This window comes from Equus przewalskii, chromosome 18 (genome assembly GCF_037783145.1).
Source record: "Equus przewalskii isolate Varuska chromosome 18, EquPr2, whole genome shotgun sequence".
NCBI classification, from domain to species: Eukaryota; Metazoa; Chordata; class Mammalia; order Perissodactyla; family Equidae; genus Equus; species Equus przewalskii.
The window spans coordinates 40,369,731-40,397,326 of NC_091848.1; the positions used below are offsets into that span (position 1 = coordinate 40,369,731).

Here is a 27,596-nt window from a genome sequence, read left to right on the forward strand (position 1 = left end):
CCCCGCCGCCTGGCGTCGCGGGCCTCGGCGGCGCCGCGGGGTGAGCAGCCGCCGCGCCACTTCCGACGCCGCCCTCCCTTCAGGTTCCGGGGCGCCGCGGAGCTCCGGGCCTGCGGAGCGCGCGGCGCTGTTGGGAGTGCGGCGCCCCGGGCCCGGCGGCGGCCGGGATGGAGGAGGCCGGGGCGGCGGTGGCCGCAGCCGGGGAGGCCGAGCTGAACCTGTCCCGCCTCAGCGTGCCCGCCGAGACGCTGGAGGCGGAGCTGGAGGCGCGGGCCGAGGAGCGGCGCGGCGCGCGGGAGGCGCTGCTGCGGCTGCTGCTGCCGCACAGCCGGCTGGCGTCGCTGCCGCGGGCGCTGGGCAGCGGCTTCCCGCACCTGCAGCTGCTGGACGTGAGCGGCAACGCGCTGACGGCGCTCGGGCCCGAGCTGCTGGCGCTGCGCAGCCTGCGCACGCTGCTGGCCAAGAACAACCGGCTCGGCGGGCCCGGCGCGCTGCCCAAGGGCCTGGCGCGCTCGCCGCTCTGCCGCAGCCTCCAGGTGCTCAACCTCAGCGGGAACTGCTTCCAGGAGGTACCCGCCTCGCTGCTGGAGCTGCGCGCGCTGCAGACCCTCTGCCTGGGCGGCAACCAGCTGCAGAGCATCCCGGCCGAGATCGAGAACTTGCGGAGGTGAGCGGGTCCCTGATGCAGAGGAGGGGGCGCCGGGCCCGGCCTCGGCGCCCTTCAGTTGCCACGTTAACTGTCGTCTTCCGGGCTGTCTCTTGAACTCTTGGCCAGTGAGTTCTGCCTGGCCATCTCGGCGAGTCGCAGTGAAGATCTAACAAGGTCGTGTGTCTGACAGCGTTTGCTATGTAGCGTGTGCCCTGTGCAGATGTTTAAGGCAATTTTTCTGTCTTCCTTGGGTTTGGGGGAGTGATCCTGAGTAGGTACGCAAACAAATGTAAATCTGAGCTTGTCACTTCCTTCTCAGAAGACTTTGGGGGTTTTCTACGCTTATAGATCAGTTTATGCCTTTTAGCGTGACATACAAGCTACTCTGAGCTGACTTGCTATCCGCAACCTTTCCTGCTCCCTCTTCTCTATAGCAATACCAGCAGTAATGCTATTTGTGGAAGTCAGTGGTCCATGCACTTTGCGAGCACCTTGTAGGCATTCACTAAATGTGTTGAATGGATGCAGTGTCTCTGTACGTGTGCTGTTCCCTTTGCCTGGAATATTGCCTGCACCTGGCAAACTCCTATTCATCCTTCAAAACCTCTCTTGATGAACATCTCTTTGTTTCTTTCTTTTACTGCTTCCTGGAGAACCATTCAATTATTGCCTAAACTATACTTCCTCTGTACCTTGTTCACCCCGCCACTGCATTTACCTTATTGATTATTATTCCTTGTTTACAGGTCTGCCTCACCCTCACCTATTAGATTATTTAGTAAATGTATGTTGAATTAAATGGAAGGAGGAAGCAGAGAAGCAGGATAGCAAAAGTCCCCTAGAGATGCCTGGCAGGGGAATGAAAAATAGAGCAAGAGCAAGTGTATTGTTCAAAGTGAAAAAAAGTGTCTTCCATCTGTAAAATCTTTTCACGTCTTTTATTGAATTTTCTGAGATATCAAAATGTTAGAGCTGGAAGACACCGCAGAGTTAAATGTAGTGAAAAGAACATTGGCCTGAGAATAAGAACTCTTGGTGTCCCAGCCTCAGGCAAGTCACTCAACATATCCTGACGACAGCTTCCTAACCGGCAAAATGAGGCGTTTGGACAAGATATCCCTTTATTTACTCCTCATCAGATAGTTATTGAGTACCTACCATGTGTCAGGCACTGTCCTAGGTGCTGGGGATACAATGGTGAACATGTTCCTGCCCTCGTGGAGCTAACACACTAACGCAGGAGACGTTACACCTAACTGTAAACCTCATTATTTAATTACAATTGTTATAAGTTCTGTGGAGATGTACAGAGTGCCTTGAAATGACGTAACAGAGGGACCTGACTTAGTTTGGTCCTTGAACAAGTAACATTTGAATTGAGCTTTTGAAGGAAGAGGAAGAATTAACTAGGAGAGGGTGGGGTGGGATCAGTTCAGGTAGAAGGAACAGCGCATGTGAGATCCCAGGGGCAAGTAGGACTGAAGGCCAAAATTTTGAAAGAAGGACATCGTACTGGAGCATAGTGAGGAAGTAGGAACGTGGCCAGTATAAATTTGGACCAGATCCCAGGCCATGTCAGATCTTGAAGGCCATGGTGAAGTTTGGATTTTATACCAAGTACACGTGAGACAGTTTTTAAAGCACCTCTGTCTTGTCGCTGTGCAGAGATGGAGTGGGGAGGGGGTGGAAAGAGAGATGAGATTCTGAGGGCTGGTTAGAAGGAGGCCATTCTAGTAGAAGAGCGACGATGGTAGCTTATACCAGGGTGGTACTAGGAGAGATAGTAAGAAATAGAAGGGTTGGAGAGAGATTTAGATTAAAGTTGACAGGTCTTGGTTCCTTCTAATTTTGATGTTACATAATTCCAGCCTTCTTAGTCTTTTCATACTAAGAGAAACCCAGAGCAAGAATTATTTCTGTCACATGGGGAAAATGGTAGGCAAAAATCCCATTAATTGAATACTTACAATGCAGTAGGCCCTGTTGAAGGTGCTCTAAATATGCTTTTTAATTCTCACCGTGACTCTGTGAGATGAGAGGAAGAAACTGGGGCTCTGAGAGGTTCGGTCATAAGGTCACAAAGCCTGTGAGCGGTGGAACTGGCTATGACTTCTGGGGTTTCTGGCTCCAAACCCATGAATTTTCCACAGTGATAGAGTGGGGCTAGAACCTGATTCTCCCGACTTCTTTTCTGTTGCATATGTGACCAGGAGGATTAGTCAAAGCCTGGTTGACCTAATTTTCTGGGCTGGTAACTGTGTTTTTTGGTTATTATGCCTTTGCTATGTGGGATCTTTTATGTTAGAGTTTTTATTTTTCGGTTGTATGCTCCATTGCTCTTAACTGATAAGAATTAGTAAAAGTTTAGGCCGTGCCCCAAATATAAACTCTGGTTGAGTGTAGACTAAAAGAGTCGTGTAGAAATATACTCTGAGAGGTAGAAACAGCCTAAATGGGCTGATTCACCCCCTTCTTTGTACGGATGAGGGAACTGTGATTTAGTACCAGTCACTTGATTGAGGCCAAAAACTGAGAGTGAGATTTGTGTGGTTCACCCCTCAAGGGCTGCCTGTTACTCACTGCTGAAACAACGCATGAAAGCTTCAAAAATGGAGAAGTGGAAGTTCAGTCACTTAAACCCTGAGGTACCTGCCCCAGAACGCCTTCTTCTCTTAGAATGTATGTGACCCCCTAGACCTCGTTAGTCACGCTGATGTGTATTGTAAACTGTGCCGTGCTGCTGTGAAGACCACGTCAGGTGTGTTTGAACGTTAGGAAGATATCTGCCCTCTTTAATAGCAATTTCAAAAGTAACGCAGAGCGTATAGTCCATATAAATGTCCCTCTGCTCTCCACGCTTCTTCATTTCAGGAAGAACACACACTCTTAGCTTACGTGGCGTAATTGACCTCTCCAGATTTAGTGGGTGCCTCCATGTATGTTTTCTTTACTTTGTTGATCCTTTTCCCTAGTGTCAAAATCTTTAGAAAATGGCTTCTGAAAGATCAATTTTGAAGTAATAAGTAGGTGCTGAAAATATTATTTTTATGATTAACTTCATTCCCCAGGAGTAAATTCAGCTATCAGTGGAACCATGAGGTTGTAGGTGTTGATTCTTTCCATCAAAATAGGAGGTTAGGGGGCTGGCCCCGTGGCCGAGTGGTTAAGTTTGCGTGCTCCGCTTTGGCGGCCCAGGGTTTCGCCGATTCGAATCCTGGGCGCGGACATGGCACCGCTCACCAGGCCATGCTGAGGTGGCATCCTACATGCCGCAACTAGAAGGACTCACAACTTAAAACACACAACTATCTACCAGGGGGCTTTGAGAGAAAAAAGAAAAATAAAATCTTTAAAAAAAAGAAAGAAGGTTATTCTTCAACAAGTAGTTATAATAGCTGGCTTCTATGTGCACAGTCTTGTTTTTGTTTTATAATGTTGAAAAAGTAGGTGTAATTCATATTTCAACCTATTTCTTCTTCTGAACTCTTGCCTGTCATTCCTCTCAGTTAGCTCGGACATTAATTGAGAAAGAGCTTAATAACTTACCACCAAATGGGTAATAGACTTGACGTGAGGAACCGAAAGCTTCAGGCTCGTTTGGCTTCCCGGAGGGTAGGTGTTTGGAGAGCAGGTGTGAGCACGGGTGAGTTCCACTGGAACTAGTCCCCACAGTCTTTGCTTCTCAAGTAGTGCCTGCCTTTCTCTATTCAGGACCCCTCGCTCACTGTCTGTCTGATGTGGTCTTAGAAATTGAAGATACGAGGATTGTAATGAAGTAAAAGCTAAAAATTAATGCCCTGGAGGAGGTGACTCAACCAGATGATAAGGAGAATGTGATAAAGTTTAAATAAAAACATTTTTCCCCATTTAGAGTCGCATACTGAGTTTTTCTCTGCCTCTCGGCTTCTTCCCTCTAACTTCTTTCTTTTATAGCCTTAGTTTGAGGCAGGTATCAAGAGATGATTCCTCTTTTGTGCTTTTACTTTTGAAGTGTATAATGTACTTTAACAGTCCCTGGTGAGTGATAGTATTTGAAAATGACTCAACATGCGGATGCTACCTCAAGAAAACTGTGTTCTTATCTTTCTGTGTTTCTCTTACTTTCTGTTTTCTGCCTCTGTCTACAAATCTGTCTCACTTTAATTCCATCTGCCTTTAACCAACCATAATATAGGACTAGTGTATATTTTTGTTATAATAATGTCATTTTTATTTGGGTAGAGAAGCAAAACATTTTCGACTTATACCTGTGGCTAAAATTGATAGGCACTAAGGGGCCCTAGTGTATTTTTTTTGGTGGGTCATTGGTCCCTGCTGGAGAAAAGGCATCTACTTCAGTATCCCTAAGGGTTGGAGAGGTGAGATACTTTTCAAGAACAAATTTAAGGTTAGTCTGTTAATGCTAAACAGAAAGGAAAGGAAGAAATATCGTGAACTGTTTTCCTGTTTTCTATATTTGTCAAACACTGAAAGAATTGTTCCAATCCTGATTAACAGAGCTGCAATCCTGACAAACACAGGAACTTTTAAACACTATAGTTTTGCTTTAAAGATTTTATTTTATTTTTTTCCTTTTTCTCCCCAAAGCCCCCCGGTACATAGTTGTATATTCTTCGTTCTGGGTTCTTCTAGTTGTGGCATGTGAGACGCCACCTCAGCGTGGCTTGATGAGAGGTGCCATGTCTGCGCCCAGGATTTGAACTGACGAAACACTGGGCCGCCTGCAGCGGAGCGCACGAACTTAACCACTCGGCCCACGGGGCCAGCCCCTATAGTTTTGCTTTAAATTGAACACCTTTCCCTTCTCCTTACAAAAAAGCATGTTTGGAAACAGTAGAGTGTGTTTTAGAAATTTAATTCCCACAAATCATTGAAAGGGCTCAAGTCCCTAGAACTTTGGAAGTTATTTGAGTTTGAAAGTGAGAAATAAGCCTGAAAGTGTACATTTAATATGCTGGTTGTGTAGTCTGGTTGATGGATGCCCATCAATTGCAAAAGAAAATTTACGTAATTTCAGAATCATGGGCTTGGTTATATTTTGAAACATGACATCCTTCTCTGCCAAAGTCACAGTAACTACTCAGGTTTGGTATCCTTTCTGTCTGTGTGTCCCCCACTCACCCACCTGAAGCATTGAGAGAAGATGACATGGAATACTAGTTTCTCTTGATTGTTGACTTAAACAAATAGAAAGGACAATATTTGCATTTACTCTTAGGCTCACTCTTCCCCTTCTTTGCTTTGTTTTCTTTTCTCCTCCAGTATTGAACTATAGCAGGTTGTTGTTTAACTATTGAATCTTTTGTAAAAGTTTCCAAGTTTGCTAAACTTTTTCCCCAGATAGCTTTCTTATTAAAATAGTTCCTTTTCCAGGGTAGTTTCTGTTATTTGGACTCCAAATATTCTATCCTATCCTATTCTCTCTCATCATTGAAAAACAGAGATTTCTAAGTAACGGAGCATTAACTTATACTCGGTAGGATCAAAAAATCCTGCCTAGGAAGGAACCTTTTCCACCTGTGCTTAAACACTTGCATGTAGGAGAATTCAGTCTTGTATCCAGACAATTGGTTGTTGCTACAAGGTAGTCTTTGAAAAAGAGAAAAATAATGTAACAGAATTAAAGTTGTCTGCTTATTTTTACTAAACATTATAAATCTAAATAGAGAAAGGCAATCTCGAAAAGCTTTACACCATCAGAAATAGAAAAAAAAATCATCAATCTATGAAAAAAGAAAGACAAAACTTCAGATTCAGGTTGGCTTTTTGAATCACCACACATCAAGGAAGGCTGATATTATGAAATGCAGATAAGAAATTCAACAAATAGAAGAAATTATACCTGAGAAAATACATATAATGCAATCTGTAAAGGACTTTAAAATAAGTATGTTTCCTAACTTCAGAGAGGTAAAGGAAGGAACTTTATCACTGAAACAAGAATAGAAAGTTAAAAAACTGACAACTCTGAAAACCCTAATTAGAATTCCTTGAAGTGAGAAAAATGAAATTGAGTTTATTCCTAAAAATGGACTCAGTGAGCCAAGTCGTAGACTGAAGTCAGCTGATGAGTGGATCAGTAAGCTAAAAGACCTTCTGGAAGCATTATCCTGGAATGCAGCACAAAAAGATAAAGAACTGAGAAGTATGAAAGAAAGGTTAAGAGACATGGAAAATTGATCCTGAAGTTCAAGCTGCTGTTTAACAGGAAATTCTAGAACGAGAATGTAGGAAAGGCAATGTTTGAAGTAATAGTGGCTGAGTATTTCCCAGAATTAAAAAAGAGAGTGCTCTAAACTGGTATCTTGATACATCATAGTAAAACTTTAGAACAATAACGATAAACAGAGAAAAAAGATCCTAAAAGCTCTTAATGAGATAAAAACAGATTACCTACAAAGGAAGAATAGTAATGCTGTCTGTAATAAGATAATGAACAATATCTTCCTAGTGCTAAGGAAAAGTAACTGTCACTCTAGAATTTTATGCCCAGCCAAGCTATTATTCAAGAGTAAGTGAAAAAATTAAAACATCGGGGACAAAAGGACTCAAAAGATTAATAACCATGGGTCCTTGCTGAAAGAACTTGGGTCCTTGCTGAAAGAACTTCTAAAGGAGGTACTCCAGGAAAAATGAACTTTAAAAGAAATAGCAAGCTGCCAAAAACAGTGGTAAACAAAGAAATTGGTAAAACATTGATGAATCTGAATAATTATTGATTGGAAATAAATTTATTTTTAAATCAAGATAGAACTAATTCTAGATGATGATATGAAGAGAAGGACAGACAAGCGAGCCTGGATGTGTGTTTGGAAGTGAGAAGGATAGCAAAGGAAATTGAAGGGGCAACTGCTAGCAAAATAGAAACAGCATATCCAGTTCAGAACAGTGGAGAGTGAATGGGATGAGAGGAAGCTGCATGAGCATAGTGGAAGGCAGAGCTGAAGAGAAGAAGATACACCATGGTAACAGAGAACACAAGTCTAACCTAACAGTCAAGTTGTGTACTGTTTATGGGAGTTACAGTTAACCTAGAAATACCCCATTAACTGAAAAGTAAAAGGACTGAAAAAGATGTACCAGGAAAATCTATCGTTTTGCATCTGGCCTCGTGCTGTAGGCTCCAGTCTGCTGTTGCTGCCCCAACTCCTGCCTTTCACGTTCCCCTCCCTGCCACTTCCCAGCTGCTTTCCACACAGTAGCCAAAGTGATCCTTCTAAAGTGTAAGTCAGATACACAACTAGCCTTTGTTGAAAACCCGTCCTTCCTAGGATAAAATTCAAAATCCTTACTATGGCTCCAAGGGCCCTCTGTGATCTGGCCTCCCGGGCTACCTCTGAGCTCTTAATGACCACTCTCCCCCTCTGCCACCCTCTCTACTCACATTGCTGTGTTGCTCTTTCACAATACACCAGGCATTTTTGTATGTGAGGAATTTATACTCAATCATTTCATTCAGATCTCCGTTGAAATGTCAGCTTCAAGAGAAATCTTTTCTGACCACCTTATCTAGGATATCGCTTCCATCACCACCTGATTACCTCCTTTTTTCTTTATAGTGTTTAAAGCTATCTGGCATAGTCTGTACACATTCACTAATTTATTTTCTCTCTCACTAGAATGTAGGCTTCTTAATGTCAAGAACTTGGCCTTACTTACACTGTAGTCCCTAGACTGGTGCCTGGCACATGGTAGGTACCTAGTTGATGTTTGTTGACTAGGCACTTTATATGATATGTCATAATATTCCATTTTGAAGAAGAGGAAACTGGGGTGTAACAAGATTGTTACTGGCCCAAGTTGTTATACTCGTAGGTGGTGGAGCTGGGGTTAAGTGAAATAAATGCTAACAAAAATAAAGCAGTAGGCAGTATTGATAATCAGAGGAAACAGATTTGAAGGCAAAATGGATTAAAAGGAACAAAGAGAAATGCTTCATGTGAATTAAGGAACAATTCAACAATAAGTTTTAATGGTCATGAACTTGAATGTATCTGCAGTATAGCTTCTATATTTTGAGGGGAAAGAGAGCAAAAATTGACAGAACTATCAAGGGAAGAAGGAAAACCATGGTTCCGCGAGGGGACTAACCAGAGCAAGAAGGCGGAATGATAGGGGAGACTGTAAAAATTCAAACTGCACAGTGAACAAGTTCAGTTCTAATAGCTGTACATTCTTTTTTTTTTTTTTTTAAAGATTTTATTTTTTTCCTTTTTCTCCCCAAAGCCCCCAGGTACATAGTTGTATATTCTTTGTTGTGGGTCCTTCTAGTTGTGACATGTGGGACGCCGCCTCAGCGTGGTTTGATGAGCAATGCCATGTCCGCGCCCAGGATTCGAACCAATGAAACACTGGGCCGCCTGCAGCGGAGCGCGCGAACTCAACCACTCGGCCACGGGGCCAGCCCCTGTACATTCTTTTTTACACATATAAATGTGAACAAAAACAGACCGTGCTCTAGGCCACAGAAGAACAAGGTTATGAAAACATGTATTCAACAACAACAAAGCTCCCAACAAATTAATAAGAGAAAGCCATATAACCCCTGAGGAAAATGGGTAAAGGATAGGAACCAGCAATTCTCTAAAGATGTACAAATGGCCAAAAATATATAAAAAGGTGCCAGACTTCACTAGTAATTAGGGAACTGCAGATTAAAAGAACAGAATGGTACCATTTGTCATGCCATCGAATAGTAAAAACAATTAGAGCAGGTGTTAATACTGAATGTTGGCAGGGCGAAGAGTAAGGAGGGCTCTTGAATGCTAATTGTGGACTTGTGATTAGCTATAGGGTAATTGGGCTCTATCTTTTAATGGTACCCCTTGTACCCTAAAATCTGGATGGGGCCTGGATTTTGTAGCTTTAAAAGTATCCCGGGTAATTCTTATCCTGGAAGTTTGGGTAATAGTTTAGTAGGCTATCTTCTCCCACATTTAAAGGTATCTTAAAAGAGTGATAGTGTCTGTTGAGTTAGTAGATTTAACGAGACGACAAAAGTAACATAGTAATGGAAAAGATCTCTGTGTATGCGTTATATTTATGTAGTAAGAACTGACTGTCACGCCCTTGCAAACATCTTTTGGAGAGAGCCTTTCCACAGTCGTCACCACAAAGAGGAGCAGTTCATTTTGGTGCAATGTAGCCTACGTCTGAAATGTTGTTAATTTGTTGGAAAACAGGATAATTACGTGAAACTTAATTTCATGATAGTGATCAGTTTTACATAATTTGTTTAGATAACTTCTGAAGAATGTCCTGCTATTCATTCGTAATGTATAATGCTATAATAAGAATATAATAATGAATGCTGTAAGAAGAGCAAAAAAGAAACATAGAGTTCAGCCATGTTTTTCCACTCTTTTCAAAAAAACGGCTAGTGGTTTTCCCATTGCCCAGTGGCATACCAGGTCCAAGCCTATGAGCACAGAATTCAGAGTTCCTGTCATCTGGCCTTTCTCTAGCCTCATCTCTGGATTCCTCAAAATGAATTCTCCTCTTCTGTGTTAAAAGATATGTTTTGTCCCGTGAAATTCCTCTCCTCCAACCTGAGGTGTGCTCTTTCCTTCCACCTAAGTGAGCTGAATTCATAGTCCAGCTGAAGTCACAGTGCTGTGGGGAAGCTTTTCCCAGTCAGAACCACTGTGTCCTGATTTCTCTACTTTTTTACCTCCTGAATCATTTGTGGATTGTGCCGCTCATTTTGGTGTTTCAATCATGTTATGCTTATTTTTGGCCTTGTTTTGTGTTGAATTATAATATTGTCTAACATTGGTGTGTCTTGTCTCTTACCTATAAGCTCCCTGAAGATTGCATTGTTTCTCTAGAGACTGTGAAGCACATAGCAAATCCTAAGAAGAACATCTGCTGAATGAATAGATGAAATGTGTTCGGTGTAATAAAGACAATGGGGTATCTTATCCAACTTCTGTTTTGTTTACTTTTTTGTTTTTCTTTATTTTGCAGTTTAGAGTGTTTGTATCTTGGAGGAAACTTCATCAAAGAAATCCCACCAGAATTAGCAAATCTGCCTTCTCTAAAGTATTTGGTGTTATGTGACAACAAAATCCAAAGTGTGCCTCCTCAGCTTTCACAGTGAGTAGTTTCAGGCAGTTTATGTTTACGGAGATCCATGCTTACGAATTATTGCCCCTATTCACCCACATGTTTTATATGTAGAAGAGAATTAGGTGTTCTCAAAGTACGTGCTACATGAGAGCTACAGTTCTGAGGTTTGCTGTTAATTGGGTTGCTTATTGTGAATGTTACTTTTAAATGCTCTATTTAAAATGTTTTATTCTTCAAAATATTTGTCTAGCTTGTTTTCTGTAATCAAAACTAGAGTATTAATTTAGCATAGATTTCCTAGGTTTTATTGATTTTGTATTTGATATGAAGCTTTCCTATCCTAATGAGATAATGTAAAGGATCTCGATTCCTGTTGCATTTGAATACTTTTTTAGGTATCTGAACGATAAAGCATGCCCAAAAAGTCTTTAAATCCAGCATTTATATTTCAGCCAGCACATCAGAATACTCTCTAAGTATTCTGAGCTCTCCAAGATTGTATGGGCAAAAGTCCTTCATGACACTTGCAAATGTGCCCTCTGATCTAGTTTCAGCACCTTCTCATTTTACTTCCAATGACCTTAATCTTAGTTGCTCGTTCTTACGTGGAAATCAAGTTCCTCATTTGGCCTTCTTGGTAGTTGTCTTGCGTACTGCCATTGAGTTTTGTGTTGCATTCATTCTAGGTTGCATTCCCTTCGTTCCCTCAGTCTTCACAATAACTTGCTGACGTACCTGCCTCGAGAGATCCTCAACCTTATTCATTTGGAAGAATTGAGTTTGCGAGGAAACCCGTTGGTGGTTCGTTTTGTTAGAGATTTAACCTATGACCCTCCAACTCTCCTGGAGTTAGCTGCACGGACCATTAAAATTCGAAATATTCCCTACACCCCCTATGATCTTCCTGGGAATCTTCTTAGATACTTGAGCTTAGCCAGCAATTGTCCAAATCCAAAGTGTGGAGGTAAGTTCATTCATTGTCCTTGCTTCTCATTCACTTAGCTATTTTTAAAATGGATGGTCTAAGTGTTGTTTCAGTTTGCTGTCTTCTTTCAGAGAAAGGCAGGTAGTCCCTGTTTCTGTTTCCCTCATTCTTTCAGTCTTTTATCAGAAAGTAAGACATTTCACCCTCTCCAGATTTCTCTCTTCCTCCTTTTATGCCTCCCTTCCTTCATCCCTCCCTCTCTCTCTCTTTCTTGTATAGTTAGAGGAATAATGAGAGAGAGGAACAAAGCATACCCCAAGGCCGGGTTATAAAGGGCCTGAGGTGCCGGGGTGTGTGGGTGGGAGTTGGTGACTGACGGGCAGGTTATTTTATTTTGGCTCCCTCATAAAAGACTACTTTTAAATAATCCAGTTTAATGGGAGTTCTATTGTAGGATAAAGTAGGTGCTGAGGAAGTGCTGTATAATGATGATCAGAACCAGGTCAGATTTTCCCTGGAAGTCTCATTGTGGCTTGACACCGTTATAAGGTTAAAAAGGGAGGAAATGATCTGAGTTCCTCAAAAAATATTGAAAGATAGGAAAAGACACTGTTGGTTTAAAAAAGAAAAAAAGACAATATTCTGGGCCGTTTCTGGCCGCTCCATCTTAGAAGTGGAGGTTGCTGTGCCGCATTAGATGTGCCGAAGCTCTTCTCGATTCTCCTTTCCTAGGTTGGCTTTAGCAGTGGCAGGGGTGGGTTCACACCAGGCCTCCAGACTTCATAGTCTGTGTCTAATCTCTGCTTTGAATCTGTCCTTTTCTAGAAATGGACCTCCACAAGAATTCTCTTGTCTCTTAAATGGTTTCTTAATGACTTCTTTAGTATACTGATGTGCTATTTACCTTAGGAACAAAAATACTTTTAAAATTAGTAGTTTAAAATTTGAGATAATATACAAAATAAGCCATTGATGTTTCCCTTCCCAGACTCATTAGTCATTGAACTCTAAGTTAAACAAAAGTAAATTTATATTTTGTGAGCTATTTTGTCCTTGTATAGTCTGAGATCTTACGATTGACAAGATAGTATTTTTCTTTTTTAGCTGATAATAATTCTGGAATGCTTTATTTTGTTACTTCTATCTGTTTTCAGGAAGCTAACACATTTTTTGGGACTTATTATCAATATAGATTGAGCAGTTTGTTGAATTTATTTACTTTCCTAAATTGTTCAGAGTAATATACCATAAATTTCGCCTTTTAAACCATGAATTATACTTACTTACTACAGGATCATAACATTAGAAAGTTAATGAGGAAGTATCAGGAAAAAAACAAATAGAAATCATAGTTTCTCCTTTGCTTGGACCCCATCTTTTTATTTTGGTTCCTCATGTGATTCATTTAGAGTAGTAGCTGCCAGAGGGAACTTAGGTAGAGTATGGAGCTGAGATTCTGCTCCAGAGAGGCGATGGAACCCGGAGTTCTGGATGTTCCAGCTGTGCTGCAACCGTTGTGGGTTAGAGGTGTGCAGTATCTTTTTAAGGAGCAGCTCGAACCCCGAGACACAGCAACCTCTGCCTTCCTCTCAGCTCTAGCTGGTATTTCCACTTAGCTGAAGGGCCACAGTTCAGGAGCATTAAATTAGGAATCAAAAGAGCCGAATACCAGTTTCAGTCTACCTACTAATTATAGTTGTGTGAGAATCAAGTGAGGTCATTAGTGAAATGCTTTGAAGGCTATAGATTTAGAGCCTGTGGAAATGTAAGATGGCATTTTCTTTCTTTTAATTTTTCCTTCCCAATACTTAAGAACAGGGGTACCAAAAGTTGTCTCCTTTTTGCAAATTTTGTGTATAGCAACTGATTCCTTAAGATCCTTATTAAAGGAGTTTTCTGGCGGTTTTTTAAGTTTCTTGACTAAAGGCTGGTACCAAGAAGTGGCTTGGGGGTGGAGGAATGGCGCTTTAGGTATCCTATAATTTCTCCAGCAGCTGCTGGCCACCAAGTCACCCAGAGAAAACAAGCTAAGTAGGCAGTGTCCTTTCACTGCCAGCTCCCTTTAAGGTAATCTCCTGGCCTTCTCTTTGCAGCTAAATTGCCGTTTCTAAGACCTTCCAATATTTCTGTAAACAGCTGTAGGAGCAACTACTGCTTCTGCTTAAGATTCACAAAAGAAAAGACTGTATATGACGTTTCTTCAGAATGCTGGAGAAAGGGCTGAGAAAGAACCTGTGGCTGTTTGCTGTGTAATGGTTACTTTGTGCTTACTCCTCCTTCTCTCCAGGAGTCTACTTTGACTGCTGTGTCAGACAGATTAAATTTGTGGACTTCTGTGGGAAGTACCGCCTCCCGCTGATGCACTACTTGTGTTCGCCAGAATGCTCTTCCCCGTGCAGTTCCGTCTCTCACAGCTCCACATCCCAGAGCGAGTCTGACTCGGAGGACGAAGCTGGTGTTGCCGCACACAGAATGCAGAAGGTTCTTCTTGGTTGAACAGAGTGCAGGGGGGTGTGAGTCACTGAAAGACTGAGCAGAAGTGGTTAGAAAAGAAAAGACTTTGGAAGGTCACGAGTAACCTTGTCTTCATCTTGAATGTCCGTGAAAGAGTCGGAGATGATGTAAAAGGTTCTGTGTTTCATCTGCCCATTCATCAGGAATGAGTCCAGTTCCATGTTTGGATTCCTTCGATAGAATTCGCTCTGAATGGCAGTTTCAAATTTGGCTGGTTGTTTGCAGTTTTCACTCAAGTTTTATATGAATTACACAGCAGAATGGAATGTTCTGAAGAGCAGTGCTGTAATAAACTGTGAGCAGTGTAACTTGTGACAGTTGAGGTGAAGAAAGAAATGATCAAAGCTGTAATTACTACCAGAATTGTCTTTGGGTTTCGGTTGAACACCGTATCATGACGGGAGGAGCCCTCCCTTCTTGTATTGCCCATATGTCTAGATTACAGAGCTATTCAGATAAGCTCACAGATGGCTACATAGGACCTAAATGTTTCTGACCTGCTAACTGCTAAACAAAGGGACGTAACTTTTATGTAGGATTTTAAAACTGTTCAGTTCTGTTCCCTTGTTCTATGTGATTGTTGCTACCCTCGTGTCATCCAGCAATAACTGTTATAGTGCCTTAATTCTAGCAAAGATTGGGAAATTTATCCAAGAAATGTTGCCAGAGCAGCCTGTAACCTGACATTCTATGCAGAACACTTTAAAATGTGCTTTAACGGAACTAGATAAAGAACTGTATATCTGACATCTGAGCTCGTGGCCTCCTGAGCGTCAATCTTTTGTTTAAACATGAAATGATCCTGTAAGCAAATCACTTTTACCCTTAATGAGAGGCCGTGGTCTTGATCAGTTGTTCATCGTAAGACAGAATAACACTTCTTGATTGGAAAACTGGTCAGATTTCTTTTGACAGAAAAGAGATGTAAGCTTGCAAAGCTTCTTTATGTCTTGCATTACAGGAGAGGGAAAATGATTTAAAAATTTTTAATCGTCAAAGACGACTTCTTTGCCTATATACTAACCTGTAACTTTCTCTATATTTTAAAGAAAAACTAGAAAAACATTACAACAAGCCAGATAAAATTGGGAGCAGGAATCGTTTGTGTAAAGATTAAAGTAGTCTTTAAATTATGTGAAATAGAACGATTTTTGTATCGATAACATATAAAAAATTTATTAAATATATTATATCCTTAAAGTATTGCAGAAATATGGTTTCACAAGTTAATTGCTATGAGAAATGACAAAATTTTCACTAACTAGTTTAATATGCAATAAAAATTGAATAATAGTACAATTATAAGTTGATATTATAAAAGATAGTACACAACATATACTAGCAGCCATTAGGTAACTAACCTGTAGTAGCATGGTAGTTTGTTGGTAAGTGTTACCTGTACAGTAATAGGCAGGTCAGAAGCTCACCGGAGCATCAAATGATCTCCCTTCTGACCTCCTGGCATTCATGATGGGGGCACATCATTTCTTAAAAGCATATTGTTGTATAGTAATGATATGTACGTGTGTTAGGTTTTTGTCCTATATATTATTTTTTATTTTAGAAGAAAATATACCGTAGGCTAGTTCGGGTTTGTTTGTCGTGTGTTAATTCATGAAACATCCTGAGAGTTTCATGACTGCAGTTGTGAAACGCTGCTATTGAGTGAATCCCTTCACCTTATTACTGTAGTGAGATTCCTCTTTCCTTCTGATTCAGAACTCTTCTGACTGTGTCTATAGAAGTAATCTAGTATGTTTCTACTGCCTAGAATAGTACGTGGGTAATTATATCATAAGATGGAAGTAATAGAAAGTCTTTGTTTACATTTTCATTTGAGCCACAGCAACGGCATACCACGAAATTAGGAAAGGTAAAAATGACTTAGGCACTGCCTAAGTGGCAAGCCCAAAATGTTTTGTAAGTGACTTAGTTAAGATACATAAAATATTTTCGTAGAAAATAAATGACATATTCATAGTAAAATGCTCAAATTGATAGGACCAAATTTTTCTGGCTTAAATGCCTCAGTTTACTTCCTCATTCATTACCAGCTTGACCTAAGTAACAGCATGGGTAATCTTCTAAGAGTTAGTCTTTGTAAAATAAATGGATAGGTATGTAAATATAGTACTTAACCTTACTTACCTCTTTCCAGCTTCCCAGAAAGAAGGTACACTGATTCATCTTTTACAGATGTGAATAGGTCCAACCAGAAACAGTTTCTAGCTTTTGCTACATGATGTAGACATATACCATAGTATACAGCAAAATGGCTTTCAACAAAATGTTTGTTATGGTTTTCCATATGTGCATTTGAAAATCTAAGATCTGTGTGCAACTGTCTTTGGTGACTTTTACTGAAATCTACATTTTAGCTGTATTATCCTCTTTTTTCTTTTTTTTAAATCTTTGACCTAACCTTTTCCAAGAGCTGCTAATATTTTCTAAGATTCTCCCTGTTTCTTTTCCATCACTTCCCTTTTTTCGTAACTGGTGATTGTAGAAATTAACCAGAAGATGCGATGCAAGGGAGCTGATATTCTTGAGACCAGGTAGTCAGCTCCTGAGTCATATAGCTGTCTCTGTCTTTAAAGGGATCGTCTCTCTCTTTAGTTGCTAAGTCACATGTTTGTGTTTAAACTGAAGTTAATAAGCTTTAACTGTATTTTTTGAGATTTAAGAATCTGCACTAATTTTCATAATGAATAAGTTTTTGATATTGCTCAACTCGGACAATTTTGGTGACCAGGACTTCTGTGGTTAGAACTACGTAACCAAAGCATTATTCTGTTTGGAATGGAATTCTTCAGTGCTGAAATTTGAAATTGAAATGGGTGGATTGAACGTTCTTAGTCATCTTTCTTCCTAGAATCCAGTTCTCTCAGGATCACCAAGCTGAGTTGGTGAAATAGTCCTAGGATTTTAGGGAGCAGGAAGATGAGCTAATAGAACATTTTGCCCCCTGGAGTCAGCGATTGGCCGACCTAGGGACGAGCTAGTCCAGGTTCACAGGATTCCTTGTAGTTGAGTAGTGGAGGTAGATCTGAGAGTTACTGTTCGTATTTTACTTTTAAATGTCTGCTGGAGGAGTCTCTTATTCTAAAATTCTTGATATTTGGAACTTTAAGTACCAAATTTAAAAGTAAAGACTTGCATTGTAAACTGTCCCTCAAATTTGAGAAATTTTTGTGTTGCTGTGGGCGATCCGCACTAGTGCAGTGTAGTACTGCGGACCAATTCGGCCAAACACTGTAAATACCAGTTTTAAATGGAAGAGAAGGAAAAGGCTGATTGCTGGAGCATTAAATGGAAGAAATCTTTAAAAGCTCAAAGGCCAGGGAGAGAGAAGTCACCAGACACCCATGGATCCTCCTGAGCCAAGAAAGCCCTTTAAAGTAATGATGAGTTGTTACAAAGTTAGGTGGCCCACTGACTACCATCTGAAAGCCGTATCACCAAATTTCTTCAGTTTCTGCTCTTGGGAGATTGTCCACATCCCTCCACAATGAAGGGCCCAGCAAGTGATACGACTTTCTTAGGGCCAACCTCGCCCTTTGCAAAGGGAGAGAGTAATACCTCATTAACCTAAAATTTGTGGTATAGCCTTGATTAGTGTTTACCTTTTCACTCCGTAAAAAAGAAAAACCACCAAGCAAATAATTAGTGCAAATAAAGTTTGATCTTTTAAAGCATTTTAGCAGTAGCTATTTATATAAAAAGTTATTCTGAATTAGAAGACCCTTTGTAGGTAAAACTTTATCCATTATAGTATGGATATATAAAATTAGTTAAGCTTCATTTATTTAGAAATAGCTAAATGACCTCCTTTCTTCTCATCTGAAGTATAGATTTTATTATGTCAGTATAAATAGTACTCTCCATTTAGTCCAAAATAGTCAGCTTTTAAGTTATGCTGGGTGTTTAGCAACAGTAAAGGCGGCTGTGTAGGTTTTTAGGCAACATGATTTGTAATACATAGTACTTGACCTTCACTGTTTCTGTACTGTACTCTGTATAACATTAATCTGATGAATTTAATAGCATCCAGTTTTGTGTTTTCGTTGTAGTCATGATCTTTTTAAAGGTAGCAGTGCCTTCACTTGTGCTCAGAAAGTGTGTGCCTTAAATCCTCCACTTTACACCCAAAGTTTGGGGAACTGTTTCGTTTAATAACTTGTTTCTGACACCCCTGTGACGGTTTGCATTTGACTCGAGGGAGAAAGACTGATCTTGAGCAACTCCTTCCCCTAAAACAGGGCCTCATGTCTGTGAGTCTAGGGCTTCTGGAGAGAGAATCCCAGTCATGCCTGCTGTCACAGAGGTCAAAGCCATGAGGATCAGGGTCCCCTGGAATGAATGAAAGGTATAATTCTCTTTTATGTTATGAGAAAATTTATCTGCTACCACTAAGGGGGGGGCAGCAGTTCCTAACCCACTTCATATTGATAGCATCATGGAAAGATATTATTCCCATGAGGCCTAGCATATTTTGTGAGTGGTTTCTTTGTAATACTAGGTTGAAAGGGGCCTACGTTTTAATATTTTTCATGTAAATATCTCCATTCCTTTTCTATCTCTCAGTCCGTATTTGCTAAGAATTGATGTAGAAGATAACGGTTCACTAACAACAAACCTTCCACATTATTGAACACTCACAGGGTAATATTGATTTGGGTGCTACTAGACTTTCACCTAGCATTTGTCAGTCTCAATTTATTGTAAGGGACAGTATTCAATCTAGTAAATGTATTAGTTTCATGAAGGTTATTTATATACTGTTATACCAGAAAGCCAGGGTTGGAGAGGCTGTCTGCCTTCACCAGAACTTACTTTCTTCCTTTGGCTGTGAATAAATTGGATAAAACTGTTTTATTCTAAATTTCAGTTAGGAGAAGAAATTTGGATAAGATTTCTGTTACTGGCACTACAGAAACATTACTAAATTGGTTAATTCTTCTGTCTCCCACTGATGTTTCAAGAGAATCCTTTGACTAACTTAAATGGTTGACATTGACGTGTTATTGACAAGGAATATTAACCTCAGCAATCACTTTACAACGATCGTAGAGAGACCTGTGTTCCTGTAATCGGTGTGTGTTGCACTTCTGAGTCTACTTTGTGTTCATGAGAAACAAAAACATAATGGGAGAAATATTTTAAATAACCTGTATTTTAACCTTTTATAAAGTTTGGGCCTTTGAAATATCAACAAAGGATATTGAAAATATATGTACTTTTAGTCAAATCACTTTTTATTATCTGATTTCTTAGTTTTCTGTATTTGAGATTTATGAATTAGGAATATCTGTATCTATAGGTATATAGATATTTACAACTTAATGGTAATGATAAATGTAATACTGCAACATGATTCAACAATTAAATTTTATTTTCAGGACAACATATAGTTTACTACATCAGATTTATGTTACCTTGTAATGGTGAATGCTCTAGAAAGAATATTTAAGCTACTTCAATTCTATACCTCCTTTCCCCCCCGAGGACATACAAAAAATGTGATCTTATATTAACCCTCTGTGTGAATTTTGCCTTATCAAACATTGTGCCTTATTTTATTAAAAGTGTTTGGTTGGTATCTGATTCTGTATTCTGGAAAAAGTAACAGTATTTTAGTTTTAATTGACAAGCATTTACTTAAAAAAAAATTAAAATCCCTATAATGTTGGTATTTGCCTGATTATTTGCTAGACCATTGTTCATCTATTTGTTGAATTTTTTCCAATACATGAATACATACATTAAGCATGTATTAGCATTTACTCTCGGTGCTAGGTGCAAAGGATAAAAGATGAATTAGACCAGGTCCCTTTCTACTAGAGTTCTTCTGCTTCCACAGTCTTAACAGACGTACTCTAATAAGAAATTGGTGAAGTCATTTTGCTAACGAAAAGTCAGTTACTTCTTGCATTTAGTCCAGAATCAAAAAATATTAACACAAAGTAGTACAGTACTAATTGAGCACGTTGATATTACTGTGCTTAGTATTGTTCTTTAGTGCCATTATTTTGGTCACCTAGAACACCTGACATGTTTATAGATTACAGAATTTGGAAGAATATTGTGGTTGGTTATGAGTTGAGGAAAACAGAGTGGCTAGGAAAGACACACGCTTGCAGAACAGCTAATCTTTCAGATTTGCCGAGATGGGACAAGCTCAGCGCTTCCCTGGTTAGTATATAGGAAGGCTTCTTGGTGAAGATAGGCTCAGAAATTTGAGGGCACAAGAGAAAAAACATTGGGTGTAACTCAGATCTCTCTCCTGAGGATAAACCTGCTCCCTAAACTACCTGGTTGGGAATGTTCTCCTTAGAACAAGTCTCAGAATAAGATTTTCTTTAATGGCCTAACTCTAGACAGCAAATAGGAAGCCAGATGTTTCAGAGGGTGTGTGAGCCTTGGATGTGTCCCATCCATCACAGCAGTCACTGCCAGCCTCGTGCAGTTCCGTCAGCATTCCCCAGAATGTTAGAGCTAGAAGAACCTTAAAGGTCTGAAATTGACTCACTCTCTTGAGAGAGGAAAAAATTTAAACCCAGAGAGACTTTTCCAAGACTTAAATGGCTGAATCTTGAATCTAAGCCTCTGGGTTCTGATTTCAATGCTGGCTCCCCAATAGTGTGCTGCTTTCTTCTTTAATACTCAATCTGTGACAGGAAATTACTAATAGTACTGAGAGTGCATTGTAACTGGCCAACTAGCATCCAAGTAATGCTGTCTGCACTATGTCTCCTCAGTGTATTCAGAATTTTAGATATGGTGGGAAACCTTAGATACGAGTAAACATCTGGGTAGCTCATTACTATTTACAAAGACATTCAAGAACCTATCTTACTTAATCCTCATGGCAGTGAGGTAGGACTAGATTTGGGTGAAGTTGGTGCTGTGGCTTATCAAACCCTTTCCCTCATCTGAGTTTGAAATCAATTAAGAAATTGGCTTAGATTAGAGAAAGGGATCTAAATATCAGGTTTATCAAATCGGAATTGAGCTGTTTGTATTCTTAAATTGAATGTAACCAACCAAAATCACAGAATCCCCCTGCAGGGGCTGTCTATCCCCACATAGCATTCCACAAAGCTGACCAGAAAGCACCGCAGATCCAAAGAGGGTCATGTCAAATCTTAAACCCTGTAGTGCTACCCAACAGAGAAACCTGGAACAGTTAGTGTCAGACTTTGGCCGTCTAAGCAGATGAATTAGCTTTCCCCCACAGGGAGGAAAAGAAGCTAGAAAGGTTTCTTATGGGAAGCTGTTCTCAACTGATTGCACATTAGAATCACCATGGGAGCTTTCAAAATGTACAAATGCATGGCCTCCATCCCCAGACCAATTGAAACCTGCTCTCTGGAGGTGGAGTCTGAGCATCAATAGGTAGAAGCTCGCCTAGCTGACTCAGTTGCCCAGCAAGGGTGAAAGTTCCCTCATGATAACCTGAGGTCAGTGGACTACCTTTTTTTTTTTTTTGAGTCTCCGTGGCTAGCCAGGGCTGTGGGGTTCAAATTTCCCACAAGAGTCAAGAGTCAAGTCAAATGCCCAGGGATTCTTTATCTTTTCTGGGGGGTAGAGGAGGGCGAGATTGTCCCTGAGCTAACCTCTATTGCCAATCTTCCTCTTTTTTCCTTCCCGAAGCCCCAGTACATAGTTGTGTATCCTAGTTGTAAGTCCTTCTAGTTCTTCCGTGTGAGATGCCACCACAGCATGGCTTGATGAGCAGTGTGTAGGTCCACGCCCAGGATCCAAACTGGTGAACCCCAGGCCACAGAAGCAGAGCATGCAAACTTAACCACTATGCCACCAGGCAGGCCCCTGGATTATGATTTTTAGTGGATGAAGAGTTGCACCCAAAGGATGAAGTGACTTGCCCAAGTTCTCTTAGATAAATAGCAATGGAGCTAGGGCTAGGATCCATTCATCCATTGAAAAAAAATGGTGTTTTCTTTTTAATTGAATGCCTACTTCAGACCAGGCACTGATTGCTAATCCAATGTTATTTGCTTCTCCCTGTCAGTCACTTTTTTCCTGAACTGAAAGTGTTTTGAGGATGTAAGATGGTGTATTCAAGTGGATTGGCCATGTTGAAGGCAACTTCAACTAAGTCAGAGTATCTGCTGAATCGTGGAAAACAAAAGCAGAAAACAGATCAACTTGACCAGAAACATTCATGAAAGGATGGCTTGGTCAAATATTTCAGGTCATAGCCACAAGGCAGGAAATAGCCTTTCCGTGGGTGAGGAAAACCTCATCAAGTCACACACTGGTTCTTCTGACCATAGACAAATACATGGCTAACATTCCTAAGGAGCAGTGAGGAACAGGTTAACATTGCCAGGAAAGATAAGAAAATGTAGATATGGCCTAGAAGAAAGTGCTATGGTTAATCCATAAACATAGATTCCCATGATAGGAAACAGTAATAAAAGTTCAACTCAACTACACATTTTTATAAGCACTATGCATAATTTCTACCCCAGTTTCTTTTAGATCTAGCTATAAGACTATGATTATTTTACTGCTTCAGTCTGAATGGTGCTGCAATCTTAAGGTCTCTGTAAATATATGGAAGATTTAAATGGAAAAGTAAACTTGTTCATGATGCCATGGAAACTCAAAGAAATGAAAATATTCTTAATATGTTATTATGAGTATTTTCTTCCTACAAATAAAGACTGGATTTACAATGTTGCCTTGGGAGTTTTAAAAGCTGAGCTAAGTAAAGATATGTGAAATAAATTTAACTTCTTGGAAATTAAGCTTATATTACACCTAGAAATCATCCACAATTTTAGAATTTTGTCCTTATTAATTTTAACCTCTTTGTAAACTTGACAATGATCTCTGAGGTTCTTCCTGACTTTAAGAGTCTAGAACTACCTGTGCTCAAAACTCCTTTCTATTTTTTGTAGCTCTCAAATATTTGTAAGTTCTTGCATCACTTACCACACCCTTTTAAGTCATCTCTATTTAGGTCTTTTAATCTTCCCTCCTAAATGCACAGGCAGCCATGGGCAGAGTTAGTGGAGTAATGAGAACTTTGCCCTTGAATCTGCAATTAAAATGCTACCCTTTATATCACTTCCAAGGGGTTTTTGAGGTGGATGATATGTCAATGGGCAGCTTTGAAACAAACAATGTTTTTTTATTTCTGCTGAGGGCAGCATCTCATAAAAGAAAGGCAGATGTGCAATTGACCAATGGATAAGAATGAATCAGATGATTACTAGATGCCCGTGACTTAAGCTTTGGTGTCATTGTAACTACATTTTTAACCCTGGCCTGCTAGAAGAATCTCTCTCTAGTTCTAAGTGATCACAGAATCACTTGGTTTACCAGCGAGAGCTTGAGAAGTTATCATAATGCCACTTAACACAAGAGGACAACTCAACTATCAAGGTGAGAACCTATCCTATTTTTAAATACTTCAGGGAAGATTTTACTTCTTTGGCAATTCTGAAGTTTAACAATTGTCGCTAAAGGAAGTATTTCCTGGTTCTTTGATTTGTGATAGCTGGATTCAATATGGGGGAAACCTTTAAATTATTTATGTCAGCAGAGAGGCATGATGACACAAGCAAGACTGTATTGTGTGTGTGCAAGCATGCATGCACACACACACACACACACATCACTATCTGTTATATTGTTTTTGTACCTTTGGCTCCAGAATGCTGCTGCTCCCTTTCTTGCAATACTTTCTCTCTGTCCTTTCTCCCTATCCAAAACTCCTCCCACCACTGTAAAGTCAATGCACACAGGAGTCACACTTCCAATATTCCTACCTTGTAAGCGTTTGTGCAACACCTATTAGGAAGAGAAAAATGAGAGAACAACAGGATCACGGCTCTATGCAGCTGTTGACCTTAAACAAATAGACAGCCAGTTATTTCTCCAGCAAAAACGGGTTTATTCGGGATCAGCAAAGAATTGCAGTTGGAGGTCTGCAACCATGGCGAGCCATGTGTATGTCCAAGCAGCAAGGGGAGAAGAAACTCTTTCATGAAGGGAAAGAGGAAGTCAGCAGGCCTATTGTAAACAGAGTCCATTGAAGGAATTGAGAGTTCCATGTGTGGTGGCTTTTCATTTGCTGAATTGTGACAGTCTCTCATTGGCTGAGCTTCTTGTCAGGTCAAGAAGCAGAAGTCTTTCTTCTTCCTGTTCATCTCTGCTATGGAAGTAGAGTGTGAGATATCCCCCTTTTGGCTTCTCAAGTCCATTTTAATGAGATTTTTCTTTATTAATTTCCACACAGTTGAGACATAAATCCAATAAAACAAGAACTGGATATCAAGCTGTGATAAGGTGAGAAAAGAGAATTCTTGGCTGTAAAGCTTTCAACCTTGACACTAAGAAGCAGCCAGACTAATGTAGATACAGGAGCTGATGTATCCAGGAGGAGGAAAGAAGGACAAAATGCTCCCCCAGGTACTCTTGGCTGGTTTCATGGATGCCCCAGTGAGGAGGTTGGTGATTGATACCTAAACCATAGTGAAGTTATATATGCATATTATTTGTAAATTGCCGCATACATGTATGTACATGTTAATTGTTGCAAACTTACCCCAAAGGGAAGATTCCCTCTTTTACTTATTTTTGGTTATCCTTATGAATTCTCAGGTAATATAATCTCAAAGAACTATTGAGGAGAGGAACTTGAATGGGTAAAATGAGTATTTACATTCAGATAAGCCCAAATTTTTATGCAATCCCATATCCACGTACACACACAGATACCCAATGCAAATAAACACATATGCACACCAAAAGATTAAACTTCGATCTTTGGGCACAGAGAGCAGAGTGTGCCCATCAGTTTCACCTGACCACGTGGCCCGGAAAGGAATAAATGAGCTGCTATATGACACTAAAGCCAGTGCTGGGCTCACTGTGTGATAGGATAGATTTTTTTTCTCATTTGAGAGATGCAGTGTGAAAACCAACTTAGAGCAAAGGCCGAGTAGTTGATCTGATACAAAGCAGATGTGTCTTTTCTCAAACCAAGATTTGGAGGGATCTGCTTATTATTAATGAGCCTACTACCCTGATGAGGGTGATTTTCCTGTTTGTGCTGTTTAGCCCCAGATAACCAGCATCTAATCTCCTTTCTTTATGCACCCATGGGCACCAAGACAAGATCAGACAACCATTCATATACTAACAGATCCAGAAATGCAGGTGCATGCCCTCATAAAATTTGGCAGTTAGAAAGGTGAGAAGGTCATGTTAGATGCAGACACTGATTTAAGGAAATCTCTTGGCACTGAGAACCAATCTTCAAAACACAGCTACATTGCTGAAGATTTTTGACACTGACATCTTGCTGTCTTTCCTTTCCTTCCTCCTCATTCTCTTATTCCCCCCTCCCTCTTTTTCTTCCTCTTCCTTCTCTTTCTCCATCTTCATTATAATAATGATGTGTAGGTCACAGATATATGAGGACATAGAGAAGGCAAGAGATAGTCCTGCCTTCCAAGGGCTTAGTAAGTAGTTGACAACTAGAGCACTGAGAAGATGGCGATTTGAGTACAGTTGTCTTCTCTCCAACTATCAACTCTAACCTTTTGTCAAACGGCAGCTAAGGCCTATGAATGTATGAGTGAAAGTGAGGCTGTGGGCTCCGTGTGAGTCCTAGAGGGAAGAAAGGGTCCAAGATCCTCCTACTAAAGCCTACAAAAGAGACTAACATTGGAAATGCCCAGGGCAAGAAGTAACCAATAAATCCAGGGGAAATTTGGCTCTCAGAGATCTTGTGGATCCTAAGGTAAAGGCTGATTTCAGCCCTATATGAATATGTCGCTTTTTTCTGGTCCCAAGAAGAGAAGAAGGAGGTGAATGGTGGGCTGTGTCCTCTCTTCATCTGAGGCTGAGAGAATCTACAAAGACCAGCGGGCAGGGTATCTTTCTACTTGCTTCAGTAGAAGTGTTGCAGAAAGTTTACCCCCACATAGGGAGCTCAAAGAGAGGAGACCATTCTGCCTTCCACCAATATCTATGACTGCTGCCTCTTAGGATCCTCTAGAACGAGGCTTGAGCCCCACTGAGTCAACAAAGGAAATCACAGTATATCTAAAGGAGCTCAGTAGCAGAGAGGAAGATCAATCAGCACAGACAGAACACATACCAAGAACATACAAGGGCAAGAAAAAAAGAAAGACCTCTAGAGCTAGGAAGGAAGGGAGAAAGAAAGAGAGGGAGGAAGGGAGAAAGAGAAAGGGATGAAGAAAAGATTTTCCAACTTAATTCTCTGCACAAATGAAAGGAGAAAATGATGCCTGTTGAGACCTAAATTTATGGGCTGGAAGACCAAATGGAGAAAATATCTCAAAGCACAGAGCAAAGATAAAAAGTGATTGAAATCATGAGAGAAAAGACAAGAGACTTGAGGATAGATCCAAGAGGTTTAGCACACAATATTAGGAAATCTGGATGGAGAAAAAGACACATAAGAAGGAAAAGCAATAATTAAACACATAAAAGGAGAAATTTTTCTTGGGCCAAGAAATACCTGAGTCTGCAGATTGAATGGGCTCTCTGAGTTCCAGGCAAAACTGATGAAAACACACACACATACACATGCACACACGCAGAGAGAAACATCCTGGTAAGTTTCCTGAACTCTGAGGAAAAAAAAGAAATTTTTACAAGCTTCCACATAGAAAGAGTAAGTTGCCTTATTATAAAGAGAACAGAATCAGACCTCTTATCTGTTTCACCAGCAGCTAGAAGTTAGTGGAATAACACCTACAGACTTCTGACAGAAAAGGACTGCCCCAACTCAAGCATTCCGTGAAGAACCAAGACCTCATCCAGTTGTCACAGTGAAAGAAAGATACTTGCAGCTATGTAAGAAGTCAGAGAATCACACTGACATTTTCCCACTAAGGACTATACCTCAGAAAAGGCTCTAGCCAAACAACAGATTAACCATAACAGAGAGTATAAAGTGATAAAGAAGGAAGGAAATGGTAATGAGCAAGAAAACTTGGAATAAATAGATCAATATAAAGACAGAGTTATATAGATAAAGTATAGAGAGAGATAATCTGAGACTGAGAATGTGTAAGTGTATATAGCAGACAACATAAAAGGTAAATATATAAGGCAAAAATTATAAGAAATACAGGAAGAATTTGATAAAGCACCATTATAGCAGATAACTTCAATATTTTATTTCAGAACCAGGCAAATCTCGTATGTAACAAATATGGAATGACATAGGAATTGAATGATACAATCAATAAACTTGATGCAATAGCTATATATATAATCTAACACACCTCAACAAACAACAACAAAATGTTTTTTTGGTACCCATAAAATATTTACAAAAATCAGTCATATTTGACCACAGAGAGAACCTTAAGAGATTCTAAAAACCACATTCTCTGATCTAAATCCAATAAAGTTGAAAATAAATAGTGA

General features: G+C 40.2%; 1 protein-coding gene across 1 annotated transcript; it reads left to right on the forward strand.

The window, feature by feature from the left end:
- LRRC58 (leucine rich repeat containing 58) lies at positions 1–19,844 on the forward strand. The gene is made up of 4 exons (XM_070582634.1): positions 1–667; positions 10,616–10,744; positions 11,404–11,681; positions 13,930–19,844. Exons 1-4 carry the CDS (start codon positions 168–170, stop codon positions 14,136–14,138), a joined length of 1,116 nt encoding a protein of 371 aa, XP_070438735.1. The 5' UTR covers positions 1–167; the 3' UTR covers positions 14,139–19,844.
- The last annotated feature ends 7,752 nt before the right edge of the window (positions 19,845–27,596 follow it).